Source organism: Phacochoerus africanus, chromosome 4 (genome assembly GCF_016906955.1).
Source record: "Phacochoerus africanus isolate WHEZ1 chromosome 4, ROS_Pafr_v1, whole genome shotgun sequence".
Classification (NCBI taxonomy): Eukaryota; Metazoa; Chordata; class Mammalia; order Artiodactyla; family Suidae; genus Phacochoerus; species Phacochoerus africanus.
Window position 1 is genome coordinate 67,375,631 of NC_062547.1, and position 17,494 is coordinate 67,393,124.

The window sequence follows — 17,494 nt, forward strand, 5'->3', positions numbered from 1 at the left end:
CCTCATCATCATGGAGAATCCAGGAAGGAAGCCCCTATACCTGGGGCTTTCATGGGTCTCGGTCCCTGTTTTCCCAAGGCTGGAGGTGAGGTGGGGGTGGGGAGGGAAGAAAGGAGGCTTCTGGCCTCTTCCATTGCCGAGGGCTGGGACTCAGACAGAGGCTGACAGAGACTTTTTTTTTTTTGCCTTTTCTAGGGCCACTCCTGTGGCATATGGAGGTTCTCAGGCTAGGGGTCTAATTGGAGCTGTTGCTCCCAGCCTACACCAGAGCCACAGCAACGTGGGATCTGAGCCGTGTCTGTGACCTACACCACAGCTCATGGCAACGCTGGATCCTTAACCCACTGAGCAAAGCCAGGGATCGAACCTGCCACCTCATGGTTCCTAGTCGGATTCGTTAGCCACTGCGCCACGACGGGAACTCCATGACAGAGACTTCTGAGGCCTCTTAATACTCACTGCTGGGGATGGTGGCCTGAGTTTGGTGGGTGGAGCCTACCCACAGTTGGAGGGAGAAAAAGGGAGGAGAGGGCAGGATGAGCCAGAGGGGAAGAAGGATGGAGAGAATGTGGGGACTGCTGAAATGCAAACATTAAAAAAAAACATGGCCCTGGGAGTTCCTGTTGTGCCTTAGTGGGTTAAGAACCTGAATAGTATCCATGGGGATGCAGGTTTGATCCCTGGCCTGGCTCAGTGCGATAAGGATCTGGTGTTGCTATGAGCTGTGGTGTGGGTCGCAGATGCAACTCAGATCCCATGTTGCTGTGGCTGTGGCGTAGGCCAGCAGCTGCAGCTCTAATTCAACCCTTAGCCTGGGAACTTCCATATGCTACAGGTGCAGCCCTAAAAATATAAAAATAAAAAAACAGGGCCCTTACCATTGATGTAGAGACTGTCCTTGTCCAAGGTATAGGAGCCCAGCTGGGTAACACCAAGTGTCAGCTGGCTCAGCTCCCAGTACAGTCGCTCCCTATCCAGCCCAAAGCCCATGGGGTCAGGGTGGTGGGTGCAGATGGCATCCACGCCGATGGCCGCTCCATTCTTCACAGGCCTGGGAAGAGTAGCAGGTGAAGGGGATGACAGTACATGGAGTCTCCGGGGGTAGGAGGGTGTCCTAAGATTTTTGGTGGCAGGACAGAAAGGGGCCAGAGGATATTTGAAGGCTGGTAGAGAGGCAAGAAGCCAGACTTAGATCTACCAGGTGTACAGATTTCCAGCCAACCTGAGACTGTGAGCAGAGTGGATGAGTATGAGGAGGAGTTTTTATTGAATTGAAAACCTGTTTCCTCCTGGCATAGGAACAGGAGAGCTCATACTTGAGATGGGTGAAGAGCTGGGATTTTGGTTTAAAGAAACCAGAAAAGGCATACTCATCTTGAGAGAAATTCAGGGACAGACAGAAGGAAACATGCTATTTGGCCAAAGATAGGAGGGAAATGAGAAGGAATTCAGAAAGATGATGAAGCTCATGGGCTCTGCAGAATCTGGGAACAGTTGGAAGTGGTAATTATAATAAGAAGAGGCCTTTATCCTGGATCTGCACCTCCTGAAATCCACCTCTGCTGAGCTCATGGACAGGCATGGCAGAAAAGAATGAAACAAACTTCTCAGGTCTGAGATCACTTAAGGCAACCCTTATGGGCTATTCCGAGGTCTCACCTGAGCAAGGTCAGTCTGCAACCTGAATACAAGGGGCCCACACTGGTGTTCTTGAACAAGGGTCCAAGCTGTGGGTGAGAGCAAGAAAAGTAAAAAGATGGGCTAGGAGACAGGGGCAGGATTAGCACCAGAAGACAGGGCAGGAGTGGGGATGGTGGTCATTAGTAGGTGGGGCTATCAGTAGGCAGGAGGGAAGTTAGGCAGGTGGGACTGGCATCAGTAGCTGAGGTAAGCCAGTAAGGTGGGTGAGTCAGGCACAATGGGCAGGTCTGGCACTAATGGGAGGGCAGTGTGAGGTGGGCGGGGCTCTCACCAGGTGCTGCAGGGACTTCTCCATGGTGCTGAATTTCAAGGACCCTAGAGGCCACATGTCTTCCATGTAGGGCAGGTTGGTGATGGTGAAGTTGAGAGTGAAAGGCACCAGAGGTGGTCCAGTGGCTGCACCAGGGGGAGAGGGGAGGAGAGGCCACACTGAGTCAGGCCTCAGATGGATGTAAGGGGCAAGGCTTGGGGTCCTAGCCCTGAGACCAGAAGCCATCTCACTGGAGACTATAGTGATGACCAAAGGTCCCTGGGGCCTAATGCCAGAATCACCAGTGTGGACAACATTACACTATCACATGCTGCAGGTAAAGGTGAGAATTATTTGCAAGTTAACAAGCTCTGGTAGAAACAGTTGACTACCCAACATTCTTATTTTTTCACTTCCATCGTTCATGACTTTTCTCCATCCATTCTCCCAACTGATATTTGGTGGCCATTTCTGTGCCCAGTCAACAACAAAGAGTGACTGACAGCTGAGACTCAGTACAGCCCATGTTCCTGACCCCTTCCCTCCCCAAAAGCTGGAGATGTGGGCAGGGGCTGTTGCTTCCTTCCCTGGTGGGAGGAAGCTTCTGAAGACCACTGAGTACTCACCGCTGGGGGTGGTTTCTGATGTCTGGTAGGTGTAACCTGCAGTGAGAGAGGGGGAAAGAGAGTGGAAGTGATGGAGGTGGAGAAGGAATAAAGGAAGCATGCAAGGGATCATGCAGATTTGACAATATAGCAAAGCAAAAGTGGACACTGCTCACCACTGACATAGAGACTGTTCTGGTCCAGGATGTAGGGACCCAACTGGGTGATGCCTTGGGTCAGCTGGCTCAGCTCCCAGTATAGCCGCTCTCTGTGCAGCCCCAGGCCTGCGGGGTCAGGGAGGTGGGTGCAGATGGCATCCACACTGGTGGCTGCTCCATCTTTCTCAGGCCTGTACAGAGAGCGATGGAGTAGAGATGAGGATCCATCTATAGAGGGTCACTGAGAACATTATGGGGGCACTGCAGGGAAAATTAGAAAGTGGAGGGGCTCTTGTCAACGAGCCCCATGATGCTGTGTCACCCACTGCTGAGAGAATTTGGCAATGTCTGTAGTCACTTTTGGTTGTCACAGCTTTGGTGGGTGGGGTGCTACAGGCATCTAGTGGGTAGAGGCCAAGATGCTGATAAATATCCTACAGTGCAAAGGAGAGCCACAACAAAATTTGTCCAGCTCAGAAAGTCAATAGAGACCACATGTCAAGAACCCCAATGTCTGACACATAATAAGCGCCTACTTTCAGAAATCCTAACCCTAACCCTAACCCTAACCCTAGTTAGGTTGGAAGCATGGTAGGCTATGGGTGTATCATTTGTGAAGGCTCAAGGGTGCATTCTTTATGGAGGAATTTTCTGCATCCTTTTTTTGGGGGCGGGGCAGGGCTGTGCCTATGGCACACAGAAGTTCTTGGGCCAGGGATTGAACCTGCGCTACAGCAGTGACCCGAGCCACAGCAGTGACAATGTTGGATCCTCAACCTGCTGAATCACCGGGAAACTCCTGAATGCTTTTGAGTGGATACATTATGTCATTTTGTTTGGAGTAAATATTGCATGGGAAAGTTGAGGAGGATGGGAAGGTTTGGAGCAGGGCCGGGGGGCCAGGAGTTGAGGGACAGTGACTGTCCCAAGTGGGGAGATGGAAAGGGCTGAGGCCAAAGGGAGGACCCAGCCCTGGAGGACTGTGGGTAAGAATCTCCATTACACCTTGTGGGGCCATCTTCTCTGGAGGTCTCACCTGAGTGAAGTCAATCTGCAACTGGAGTAGAGGGGGCCTACACTGGTGTTCCTGAATAAGGGTCTGAGCTGTTGAAGAAAGAGACGGAAGTGAATAGTAGGACTGATGGGGCAGGGGGAGGGTGCTGGCATCAATTAAGAGGTAGGGTGAGGTGGGTGGGTCCTGGGAGTGGTGGGCGGGGTTGACATCAGTGGGCAGTGTGGGCATGAGGTGGGTGGGGCTCTCACCAGGTCCTGCAGGATCTTCTCTATTTTGCTGAACTTGGCAGAGCTGGGAAGCTGCATGTCTTCCATGTAGCGCAAGTTGTTGATGGTGAAGTTAAGGGTGAACAGAACCAGTGCAGGGCTAGAAACTTCCATGAGATTGAGAGAGAGGATGTTATGCTCTGTGGTCACTGCTTAAACTAGTTTAGGAGTCGTGGGGGAGAGTCTGGATTCCCACTGCCCATTGTATTCACAATTGATGCAAGAACTCAGAATGTTTCCTCCCAGAATGGGAAACTCTACTTTGAAAAACACTATTCATAGTAATAATAATAACAAATTATTAGCAGCAATTATAACAGCTGGTATTAGATAAGGGCTTATTCTATGCTACACTTTGTGCTAAAAGCTTTCCACCAGTATCTTGCGTAGTCCTCAAACAAACCCTAGAGATGAGTCTGGTACTTACCCCCAATTGAAAGAGGATAAAAATAAGTTTCAGAGAGGTTAAGTCACTTCCCCAAGGCCACAGAGCTATTTAAGGGCAGAAGCATAGGCACTAGAGTTTGAATGACTTAGGGTTGAGTCCTGCTCATCTGCTAGCTGTTTGACCTCAGAAAAACACTAAGCTCTCTTAGAACCAGTTTACACCTTTCTTAAATTGGAAAAGTAGCAATGCCTACCTTCTGGGTTTAAGGATCATACATGTAAAGCAGAGGAGACCAAAAAACCAGTGAATGAAGCCAGCATTGTTGTCATTGTTTGTTTTTCATTTTTGGCCACACCTGTGGCACATGGAAGTTCCTGGGCCAGGGACTGAATCGGAGGGGCATCTGCAACCTGTGCCATAGTTGCAGCAATGTTGGAACCTTAACCCACTGCACTGGGTTGAGGATCCAACTGGTAACGCCACAGAGACAAGCTGGATCACTAACCCACAGTGCCACAGTGGGAACTCCCGTGTTATTATTATTTATGTTTGCTTTCTCTGCTGACCCCTCTAATCTCTGCCTTTTGGGTTTAGTCCTAAATTTGCCCTTGACTATGATTCCCATTCCATTCTAGCAGAAGGTGAAACTTTGGGAATTATTCCGGAATGTAACACCAGATCTGGTCTCACTAACTGACCCTCTGGGTCCTCTAAGGCCAACACGATCATAAATTAATCCCTGTCAGGTCACTTGGGATAGAGTATAAAAATGGCCAGCAGGAGTTCCTTTGTGGTGTGGTAAGTTAAAGATTCGGTGTTGTCACTGCAGCGGCTCAGGTCACTGCTATGGCATGGGTTCTGTCCCTTGCCTGGGAATTTCCACAATGCTGTGGGTGTGGCCAAAACAAAAAATAACCTGCATCTACATCCTTGCAACATGGTGTTGAAGCTCCTTCAACCAGGAGATGGGCATCTGTTTCTTCACTTCTTGACTTTGGCTTGGCCATGACTTGCTTTAGCCAAAGAAACAAGAGAAAAGTGATTCAAGCAGAGGCTTGAAAAGACCTTGTGCCTGAGGCTGGCTCTCTCTGGCTGCTAGAAACTCTATAACCACTATACGAACAAGCCAGAGCTAGTGTGATGGATGATGAGGCCCCATGAAGGAGAACTGAGGCACCTTCAGGGTCAGTTGGGCATCCTCCAGAAGCATAGTCACCAAGCTAACCTGCAAGTGACTGCAGACACATTTGGAAGTCTGGTTCAGACCAGAGGAACTTCCCGACTAAGAGGAACTGATCTATCTACTAATGTGCAGCAGTAAATGATTGTTCTAACCCAATACATTTGGGGGATGTTTGTTATGCAGTAAAAGCTAACTGATACAAAATCTTAACAGAAAGCAGAGAATGGATTCAAAGGAGTCTCTACTTTAGCCTGGGACTGAAAACCTAGAGCCACAGAGCTTCCAAACCCAGAGATGGAGCTGTGGCCCCAAAGATTCACCCTCCCCTGACCCTTGCATTGACTTGCCTGCAAACACTCTCTCACTTGCCCTTCTCATTGCTAACCACAGAGGCATGAAAGTGGGGAGCATGGAGGCATGAACAGAAGGCTCTTACCAATAGAGCTAGAGAAGGAGATTGGAGCCACTGAGGTACCCAAGAAGGGTGTGGAAGTCACAGAAACTGAGAAGGAAGCATCAAAAATGCATATAATTGCAGCCTTAGAGATGCCAGAGACAGGTGGCTCGATGCCCAACTTGACTCATAGAAGGTAGAATTCGGGGTAGGTGGGTAGCTAGGGCCCTAACCCTTCCTTCCTCCATGAGGCACTGGTCTTAGTGAGGAGGGAACCAGTTACCTCCAGAAGGCTTTGTAGGGACATGGGGCCATCTAGGGTTTGAATACTTACCACTGGGAGTGGAGGTCAATACTGGCCTGGTGTAACCTGCAGAGAGCAGATATAAGATTGAGGTGGGATAGGAGTTCCCATCGTGGCACAGTGGTTAACGAATCTGACTAGGAACCATGAAGCTAAAGGTTCGATCCCTGGCCTTGCTCAGTGGGTTAAGGATCCAGCATTGCCATGAGCTGTGGTGTAGGTTGCAGATGTGACTTGGATCCTGTGTTGCTGTGGCTCTGGGGTAGGCCAGTGGCTACAGCTCTGATTAGACCCCTAGCCTGGGAACCTCCATATCCCGTGGGAGCAGCCCTAGAAAAGGCAGAAAGACAAAAAAAAAAAAGTGAGGTGGGATATTCAAAAGGGTTAAGAAAGAGGTGAAGGTTCTGGACCATGGGAAGCATAGATGCCATCAGGAGATTGTGTCCCTTCTAGACAATGGGTGGTGCCCCCTGACTGTCTGCCTGTCTCTGTGTGTGATGTAGCCCTGAGTGGGAAGAGGGACTTCACACGGAAAGGAAGAGTGAGGAGTGAGAAAAGTCTAGAAACAGACATGGATGCAGCCTCTGGCCAGAGCTCAGAGGATCAACTGAAGTATCCTCCTCAGGTGCCAGAAAAAGACCCCTGTCACCACCCACTGCTCACCATTGACATAGAGATGATTCCTGTCCAGGATGTAGAAACCAAGCCGGGTGACACCATGGGTCTGGTGGCTCAGCTCCCAGTAGAGCCGCTCCCTGTCCAGGCTGAGACCTGATGGGTCAGGATGGTGGGTGCAGATGGCATCAACTCCAGTGGCTGTTCCACCCTTTTCAGGCCTAGAAGAGAAAGATATGGGTATTGGGACAGGATAGAGAGTACCCCTGTCCCAAAGATACCTGGTCGGTATCTTTTTTTTTTCTTTCTTTCTTTTATCTCTCTCTTTTTTTTTAATTTTTTTTTTTTTTTGCTTTTTAGGACCAAACCTGTGGCATATGGAAGTTCCCAGGCTAGGGGCTGAATCGGAGCTGCAGCTGCCTGCACCACAGCCACAGCAACATAGGATCCGAGCCGCATCTGTGACCTACACCACAGCTCATGGCAACACCAGATCCTTAATCCACTGAGCAAGGCCAGGGATTAAACCCGCACCCTCAAGGACCTAGACGGGTTCATTACCTCTGAGCCACAACAAGGACCCCCATCCCCAGATTTTTTTTTTATCAGCTCTCTTGTATGTGGACACATGCTTATCTGCTCTCCTGGTCCAGACATGAGCTGCTCACAAGAGATAAGGCAACTCTGGGCCAAAAAAGACCAGAGTGGATGTTTCAGAATCAGACAACCATCCATTCAAACCTCTGTTATTTGTCAAATAATTCACAAATTTTCTCTGACTTAAGTTCTCCCATCTTTGCAGTTCAGATCATGCTGTAATCACTTTGTTGGAATGTGATGAGATTCAGAAATGACTGATTAAAAAGATACCTAGCTGTAGTGTCTGGTACATTATAAGTGCTCATTAATTTTTTTCTTTTTTGGCCATCCTGTGGCATATGGAGTTCCCAGGCCAGGGATCAGCTCTGAGCTGAAGTTGTGACCTAAGCCACAGCTGTGGCAATGCCTAATCCTTCACCCACTGTGCTGGGCTGGAGATGGAACCTGTGTCCTGGTGCTCCTAAGATGCTATCAATCCTGTTGCACCACAGTGGGAACTCCTAATTCTTTTTTTTTTTTTTTGGCTTTTTGCCTTTTTTTTCTTGAGCCGCTCCTGCGGCATATGGAGGTTCCCAGGCTAGGGGTCCAATTGGAGATGTAGCCACCAGCCTTCGCCAGAGCCACAGCAACTTGGGATCTGAGCCGTGTCTGCAACCCACACCACAGCTCCTGGCAATGCCGGATCCTTAACTCACTGAGCAAGGGCAGGGATCAAACCCGCAACCTCATGGTTCCTAGTCAGATTCGTTAACCACTGAGCCACGGAACTCCCCTAATTCATTTCTTAATTAAACATATGTTTACAGAGTACCCACAGCCCCTAGTGAGACTGAACACCAGCTCTGAACACATCAGCTTTCAGAAAGCTGATCCAATCCAAGTTTTTGATCTGAGCAGCTGAGTATGCAGTAGACATTGCAGAACAGAGACTTCCACCCACTGCCCACCTGCCTCTTGCATTAGCAGCAATCTAGGGCAGCAGGAAAAACTAAGCCTGAAGGGATAACCTGGGAGAAGGGGGGAAAGCAGTTGCATTGGTAGAAAATATTTTCAGGAGAAACGGAGTGTCCTTTGCCTGTCAGCAGGAAGGAAGTAACTTTGAACTAAGCTACTTCTAGCTCTGGTCTCCTAGAAACTTGAGAAAGGTGTGATGTCAGTTGTGTTGCCTGGCAATGTTGCTTATGTTGAAAATGACCCCTGGTTGATGGCCTGCGTCTTTTCTGGGGGGACCATAAGTGGACATCCATACCTGGCAGGAAGCTATAACTTTGGGCTTACTTGGGTGTGGTGACCCTGTTAACTGGGCAGGACTGTTACAATGGACATTGGTTAAATTTGGGACATAAGACATCTAAGCCAGGGTCTATCCACTGAGGTTATACTTCCTTGCACATGGGAGGACAAAAGAATAGCACTAGGCATTCCTGCTGTGGCACAATAGGTTAAGAATCTGACTGCAGTGGCTTGGGTTGCTGAGGAGGTGAGGGTTCCATCCCCAGCCCAGTGCATTGGGTTAAAAGAATTCATTTTCAGGACCCTGTTATTCCTATACACCACAGTCTTTGATGCTTACTAATCATTACTAATTGAATTCTTTATCTCTCTCTCTTCCTTCCCTTCCCCCTCCCTTTCCTTCTTCCTTCCTTCCTTCCTTCCTCCCTCCCACAGCCCACCTGCAGCATATGGAAGTTTCCAGGCTAGGGGCTGAATCGGAGCTACAGCTGCTGGCCTACACTATAACCACAGCAATGCCAGATCCAAGCTGCATCTGCGACCTATGTCACAGCTTGAGGCAACGCCAGATCCTTAACCCACTGAGCGAGGCCTCATCCTCATGGATACTAGTCGGGATCTTAACCCTATGAGCCACTAACGGAACTCCCCAAGAGGATTCCTGCACAGAAGAAAGGCCCAAGCTGCCTTGCTGATTGCATTTCCTTTCCATATCCTACGTAAAACTGAAGTCACATATGGCTTATTCAGGTCATGCAAGTCTGTCTGATTGGATTTAGAAGAACCTAGAGAGGGCAGTGCACAGGACGAGCACCAGGGCTGGGAACAGCATGGGACAACCAAGGAGCCTAGGTACAAGATTTAAGGACATGCTCACTCTCAGGGTTGTATAGGCATAGGGTCAGCCCCTAAAGGTGAATGTCTCCTGAAATTTTGGGCCCTAGCCACCTCACTTGCCTTACCCTAGCCCTTGGACAACCCAACCTGTCCATACCTTACTACAACCTCCTAAGGCAAGGCTAAGGTGGGGTCTCACCTTAGTGTGGTTAGTCTGCAGCCAGCGTAGAGTGAACCGATGCTGCTGTTGGTGAACAAGGGCTTGAGCTGAGGAGGAAGGAGTGAGTGAATGAAATAGAAATGTAATTGATCATCATTTAAAACACAATGTTGGGAGTTCCCGTTGTAGCTCAGTGGTAACACACTCGACTAGTATCCATGAAGATACAGGTTTGATCCTTGGCCTTGCACAGTGGATTAAGGATCTGGCATTGCCATGAGCTGTGGTGTAGGTTGCTGACACAGCTTGGATCTCTTATTGCTGTGGCTGTGGCACAGGCTGGCAGTGGCAGCTCTGATTAAACTCCTAGCCTGGGAACTTCCATATGCTGCAGGTGCGGCCCTAAAAATCAAAAATAAGTAAATAAATAAAACACAATGTTTAAAAATAAAACAACAGCTTCCTCATATTTCCTACCACATTCAATTCTCAAAAGGAATTTTGGGGGATAAGTGCTTTTATTATCTTGTTTTTCAGAGGAGGCCATGGTACCCAAAGGCAAGATCACTACTCCAACGTCACATCACTTATCTGTGGCAGTTCCAAGTTTTGAACCTGAAACTATCTTCCTCCTGAGCCCGTCTTATCTTCCCAAAGGGTAACAAGGAGACTCAGGGAGGGTGGGGAGGAAGTTGGAGAAGAGGGGGTGGTAGCAAGGAGCTCTCACCAGACGCTGCAGAACTGACTCGGTGGAGTTGAACTTCGCAGAGCCTGGCTGCATGTCCTTTATGTAGGGTAGGTTGGTGATGGTGAAGTTGAGAGTGAAGGGCACCAGGGCAGGGCCAGCAGCTGCAGCGGAGGAGGGGGAGGAGAAACGAGACTGGAGTCAGGCGTGGACCAGATGCAAGGCAAAGGACCTCTGGGACACAACCCCTGTATGCTCAGGGGTACCCCTCATCTCGGGGATAACAGTGAGGGGATGCCCTCACTGGGGGATTTTTGGGGGGATCATTTACCATGCATTTGGAGTTGGAGATGGAGTGGGGTGGGGAGTGGAGTCAGCAGGGGATTCTATTTTATGCAGTCCCCAGCTTTGGCCACAAACAGAAATTAAAGATGTTGGGCTCCAGAAACAGATTCACAGACACTAAGAGTAGACTTGTGGTTGCCAAGGGGGAGGGGAGAGAGGAGGGATGAGATGGGAGTTTGGGGTTAGCAAACTATTCCATTTATAATGGATAAGAAATGTGGTCCTGCTGCATAGCACAGGGAACTATATCCATGGGCTAGATCATGATGGAAAATAATATGATGGAGTTCCCGTCGTGGCGCAGTGGTTAACGAATCCAACTAGGAACCATGAGGTTGCGGGTTCGATCCCTGGCCTTGCTCAGTGGGTTAAGGATCTGGCGTTGCCGTGAGCTGTGGTATGGGTCGCAGACGCAGCTCGGATCCTGAGTTGCTGTGGCTCTGGCGTAGGCCGGTGGCTACAACTCCTATTGGACCCCTGGCCTGGGAACCTCCATATGCTGTGGGAGCGGCCCAAGAAATGGCAAAAAGACAAAAAAAAAAGAAAGAAAATAATATGAGATAAAGAATGTCTATATATATGTATGATATATAAATATATATATAAAGAATGTTTATATACATGTCTATAGACACACATATAAAGACACACACATATATAGACATATACATATATATAAAGAATGTCTCTATATATAAAGATATATATAAAGAATGTCTAGGAGTTCCCTTCATGGCTCAGTGGTTAATGAACCCGACTAGGATCCATGAGGATGCAGGTTCGATCTCTGGCCGCGCTCAGTGGGTTAAGGATCTGGCATTGCTGTGACCTGTGGTGTAGGTCACAGATTTTGCTCAGATCCCATGTTGCTGTGGCTGTGGTGTAGGTCAGCAGCTGTAGCTCCAATTTGACCCTTAACTTGGGAACCTCCATATGCCACAGGTGTAGCCCTAAAAAAAAAAGACAAAAAAAAAGATCTATATACATATATATATATGTATGACTGGGTTACTATGCCACACAGCAGAAATTGACACAACACTATAAATCAAATATACCCTAATAAAAAATGAAAAATAAAATAATAATTAAAAAAAAAGAAAGAAAAGAAAAGAAAAAGAAGTCTACTCTGGGCCAGTAGGAGGCCAAGATTGGGAAGCTGGCTTTTGATCCAATAAGAGTCTGCCCTAGTCCTGTAAGACAGCATTTGCTAGGTGCACGTGTAGCTCATGCTGTTCCTTGCTTTTCTGGAAATAAAAACTAAGTTCCCCGAAGGAAAGAAGCCCCTCCCCTCCCCAGTTGCAAATCTCACCTCATGACCATGCTGATTGTAATTTAATATTTATTTGTACACTTGAGTCTTTAGGTCTTTACAGGTAAACAACATAAATGCCCATTGACAGAGGGGTGGATAAAGAAGACGTGCTACACATATACAATGGAATATTACTCAGCCATTAAAAGGAAAGAAATAATGGCATTTGCAGCAACAAATGAAATGATCATGCTAAGTAAAGTCAGTCAGATAATGAGACACCAACATCAAATAGTGTCACTTTTTAGATTCCACATCACTTACATGTGGAATCAAAAAAAAAAGGACACAATGAACTTCTTCGCAGAACAGATGCAGATTCACGGACTTTGAAAAACTTATGGTTTCCAAATGAGACAGGTTGGGGGGTGAGGAGAGGCACTGAGGATTTGGGATGGAAATGCTATAAAATTTGGTTGTGATGATTGTTGTACAACTATAAATGTAATAAAATTCATTGAGTAATTTAAAAAGTGTGCCATTTGAAAAAAAAAATGTCTTTAGATCTTTAGTGTCTATCTTTCATGCTGAAAGCCTATCAAAGACGAGGGCCCTTTCTTTTCTTTCTTTTTTTTGCTTTTCAGGGCCACAACCATGGCACATGGAGGATCCCAGGAGTCGGAGCTACAGCTGTCAACATACACCATAGCCACAGCAACGCAGGATCCGAGCTGCGTCGGTGACCCACACCACAGCTCACAGCAACATGACCTACACCACAGTTCATAGCAACACCAGATCCTTAACTCACTGAGCTAGGCCAGGGATTGAACCCCAAACCTCATGGTTAGTAGTTGGATTCATTTCCGCTGAGCCACAGTGGGAACTATGACTAGGGCCCGTTTTATTCTCTTTGCTGCAGCATCACTGGGCCTTTTGTATAGCAAGTGCTAAATAAATACTTAACAAATGAATGAATGGATGGGCATGATACCCCCCAATGGCCAAGTGCACAAGATCTTTGCAGGGAGAAACTGCTGAGAGGAAGCTCCTACCTGTAGAGACCTGGACTGGGGCTGCAGAAGTTGCTGGGGAGATGGTAGAGGTCATGGAAACTGGGAAGAAAACACAGAGAGGCAAATATGGCAGAAGAGAGGGCTTCTCAAGCCCATCAGGGCTCCTCAGGGAAGCAGAAGACCTTTTTCCTGTTGGTCCTCAGGTTCTGGGCCAGGCTTGTTTTTTTCAAGCTGAGAGTGAAGGTGGCATCATGGCACTGGGCATATATATTTCCAGTTAGAAAAACAGACTTGATGTCAGGTATTTCAATCAAAGGAATTTAATATAAAAAAGGAAAACCTGAAAGGATAACACAGAGGTTAGCCAGGTCAAGAAGCTGGCGGAACAATAGGATGAAAGTGTGACACACCAGAAACTGCTCAGACTATGGAGGAGGGCCAGCCCCTGATGGAGGTGTGACTTGATGCAGAAACAGAGGTGAAGAAACACCCCAGATCTTCCCCTGCCCTTCCCACCACTGTTCTACAAATGCCTTCTATTGGCTGAAGCTAACAGGAAGCTAGTTAGCAAGGGGGTCTGGGAAATGTAGTTTACAGGAATTGATTGGATCTCTACTTTATAGACCAGAGCACAAGAAGGGTGAAGAATGGATCTGAGGACAAAACAACAACAATAACAATAACCCTCCCCTGATATGACCCACATGGGGTATAACACAGAATAGGATAGACAAGACCCATAAGAAGTTTCATTCCTAGAAACAGACAACAAACAGGTAAATGAGCACAATGAAAGTGTGATAAGTACTGTGGAGGATTAGAAAAACAACAGGGTCAGATTTAGATACAGGAGTCAGGCAAGGTCCCTATGAAAACTTTGCATTTCCTTGAAACATTAAGGATGAGAAGAAGGATACAAGCAGCCAGAGGAAGTATTTCCAAGCAGAGTAACAGCAAGTGGAAATTCCATATAGTTGGAAAAAGCAGTGTCTAGGTTGCAATGAGCAGAGAGGAACATGGAAAGAGATGAAGTCAGAAAGGGCAGCAAGACTGAGGCTATTGTGTGCATCATGATGAAGAATGTGGATTTTACTGTAACAACAACAGGACATGGCAGAATGACCATCATCATCACTGTCACCGATACCCTCATCATCACTACCACCATCATTACCACCACTACCATCACCATCATAATTACCTTCAGCATCTTTATCACTGCCATCACTGTTACCATCACCATCATCATCATCCTCATCATCATCACCACTGCCATCATTACCAGCATCATCATCACCATTACCACCACCACTGTCATTATCCTCATCACCACTATCATTACCATTACCACCACCATCATCACCCACATCATCATCACCACCATCACCATCTTCAGCATCATTATCACTGCCATCATTGTTACTATCACCATCATCATTATCCTCATCGTCACCACTGTTACCACCACCATCATTACCAATATGATCACCACCACCATCATCACCATCATTATCACCATCTCCAGCATCATTATCACTGCCATCATTGTCACCATAACCAGCATCATCACCATCGCCACCATTACAAGCATCATCATCACCACTACCACCACCACCATCATCATCATTATCACAAGAGTATAAATTCTCTACAGGCAGCAATTTTTAAAATGTTTTCTGTTCTTTACTGTATCCCTAGGGCCTGACACAGCATAGGTACTCAATAAAGGTTGTTGATTGACCCATTACCACTAAGTTTACTATGACTTTCATCTTATTTGAGGGAATAATGTCAGAGATATTTACATTCATCAGGTACTCTCTGATAGATGGGCCATTGACTAATGCTTACCTGTGGGACTGGAGAAGGACAGTGTCCCAGAGGTTACCCGGTCTACTGTGGAGGTGCCAGGAGCTGAGGAAAAATCCTCATGAGTGAAAGCAGAAAGGCACTCACATGGCAGAAATGCCAGTAGGAGAGACTATTTATTGGGCTTGCTATAGGAAGGGCTTGAGCTGGGATTCCCTCTGGAACTGGGGCTGAGGGGGAGGAGTAAATAAATTGTGCCATCTGAGGAGCTCCTTCCCTCCTGGGGAGGGCACAGAGACATGAAGAAGGGTCAGCTCCTTCCCTGCCTGATGTGGCGGGTGCTAGGACATCAACTGAATACTCACTGCTGGTGATGAGTGCAGATATCTGACGAGTAAAACCTGTAACAAAAGGGATGGAAGATAGTGGGTATCTATCTTCAGGGAGAGATGGGAGACCAAATAGCGGTCGGGGATACTCTGGTGCAATGGAGAGGGTTTCATGGGGTAAAGGCTATAGGGGATCTCCATCAGCACCCTCTCATCAGGAAAGAAGGCCCTTAGGATGGAGTTTGTCCAAGATTAAGAAGGAACCATGAAGCCCAGATCTGCTAAATCAGTGATGTCCAGAGCACACGGGTCAAGACAGGGAGTGTAATTTCCAGCCAGAGGGCAGAGGCTGCCCAGTGAGGAAGAAGAGATTCCAACCACATCACAGCTGCTCACCATTGACATAAAGACTGTCCCTGTCCAGGGTGTAGGGGCCCAGCAGGGTGATGCCATGGGTCAGCTGGTTCAGCTCCCAGTACAGCTGCTCTCTGTCCAGTCCAGGGCCTTCAGGGTCTGGGCGATGCATGCAGATGGCATCCACTCTGGTGGCTGCCCCATCCTTCTCAGGCCTGGGTAAGAACCACCACATGGTTGGTCCAACTATCTCTCCATCCTTCCCTCCCTCTCTCTGCCACTCCCAAGGTAGAAACTTGTGAAACCCTAGTTAAACAAGGAAGCTGCTGCCTTTAGGGAGACACCCTCCATAAACAAATAACTAGGAATCACGGGACTCCAAGCCTTTTGCATGCCTGGGAGAGAAGCCTCTGAAGGCACTGGGTCTGTGAATGTGACAGAGACAAGAGAAGGTACTATTGATGTGGGTGAGCAATCCTGGAAGAATCCAAATGTAGCCATGACAACCAAGTCCTGTCACAGGTCCTCATGGACCCAACTAGGTGCCTAGGGTCATGCAGCAATGGCTAGCAGTGGCCTCAAGACAGGTGATCATGGCATGGCCAGTGACATTTTCCTTCAGCAAGTTGGAATTTTCAATAGTGGCCTCAGAGGGCTAAAGTCACCCTTTCTAGATCCTATGCACCAGCAGGGCTGGGACATTTCTAAAGAGACTCAGGGACTAGATGGCCTGAGAGATGCCTTTTTGGTGGGTCTGTCGGAAAGCATGAATTGTCCAACAGAAGGCCTCTGTGTCTCTGCACCCATGTCCAGCTACATAATATTGACCCACCTACCCAGACAACATGCTATTGAGTGGTCTGGAGAGAAGGCCCATACCTGTGGCATATGGAAGTTCCCAGGCTAGGAACTGCATTGGAGCTGCAGCTACCAGCCTACCCCACAGCCACAGCAATGCCAGATCCAAGCCGCATCTGTGACCTATGCCACAGTTTACATCAACGCTGGATCCTTAACCTACTGATCAAGGCCAGGGATCGAATCCGCATCCTCACAAACACTATGTCGGGTTAACTGGCTGAGTCACAACAGGAATTTCACAACTACCATTTATTAACCAGGATGCAGCAGGCCCAGCATTTTGTACTCATGATTGTACCATTTAATCCTCAAAGCATCAATTCCCACAATTATTATTATGCCCATTATATGATATACTATATATAACACAATTATATAATATATATAACATATGATAATATATAGATTTGTTATATATTTATTTTATATTGTATTCACTATTATATTGTGTATTGTATGTAAAATTATATTAAAATCATATCTATTATACATATACCATATATATCTAACATATATGGCAATATATACTATATAATTTATATGTATATATTAGGTATTATACCTATGTACATTATATATATATTAGACATTATATCTAATTATTACACCTATGCCATTTTACATACCATATATAATGTAAGCTATATGTATATACCAGTATCAACATATGGTATAGGTATAATTATATATAGGTATAGCATCTATCATACCATATTATACCTATACTACATATATACACATATACGTATATGTATTATGCACCATATATAAATGTATGTATGTGTATACAGTATACTTATATAATACCTATAAATAATATAATTATATACCTATACCACAAGTGTGGTTGTGTTCTTGGGGACAGTCTTACCTGAGGGAGGCTAGTTTGCAGCCTGCATAGAGGAATCCCAGACTGCTTTTCTTGAACATGGGTTCGAGCTATTAGAAAGGAGAGAGAGGAGTTCCCGTTGTGGCGCAGTGGTTAACGAATCCGACTAGGAACCACGAGGTTGCGGGTTCGATCCCTGCCCTTGCTCAGTGGGTCAAGGTTCCGGCGTTGCCGTGAGCTGTGGTGTAGGTCGCAGACGCGGCTCAGATCCTGCGTTGCTGTGGCTCTGGCGTAGGCCGGTG

At 47.1% G+C, this 17,494-nt stretch overlaps 1 protein-coding gene across 1 annotated transcript in view; it reads right to left on the bottom strand.

Annotated features, from left to right (window-relative positions):
- MUC16 (mucin 16, cell surface associated) overlaps positions 1-17,494 on the bottom strand; it is a 71,849-nt gene that overhangs the window by 32,248 nt on the left and 22,107 nt on the right. The window contains exons 13-28 of the mRNA XM_047776965.1: positions 17,235-17,302; positions 15,545-15,717; positions 15,185-15,220; positions 14,862-14,924; positions 13,050-13,109; positions 10,437-10,558; positions 9,749-9,816; positions 6,928-7,100; positions 6,295-6,330; positions 3,978-4,102; positions 3,751-3,818; positions 2,733-2,905; positions 2,578-2,613; positions 1,973-2,097; positions 1,660-1,727; positions 879-1,051 (exon numbers count right to left, since the gene is read on the bottom strand). Coding sequence (XP_047632921.1) covers positions 879-1,051; positions 1,660-1,727; positions 1,973-2,097; positions 2,578-2,613; positions 2,733-2,905; positions 3,751-3,818; positions 3,978-4,102; positions 6,295-6,330; positions 6,928-7,100; positions 9,749-9,816; positions 10,437-10,558; positions 13,050-13,109; positions 14,862-14,924; positions 15,185-15,220; positions 15,545-15,717; positions 17,235-17,302 — 1,567 coding nt within the window. The remainder of the gene's footprint in view (positions 1-878; positions 1,052-1,659; positions 1,728-1,972; positions 2,098-2,577; positions 2,614-2,732; positions 2,906-3,750; positions 3,819-3,977; positions 4,103-6,294; positions 6,331-6,927; positions 7,101-9,748; positions 9,817-10,436; positions 10,559-13,049; positions 13,110-14,861; positions 14,925-15,184; positions 15,221-15,544; positions 15,718-17,234; positions 17,303-17,494) is intronic.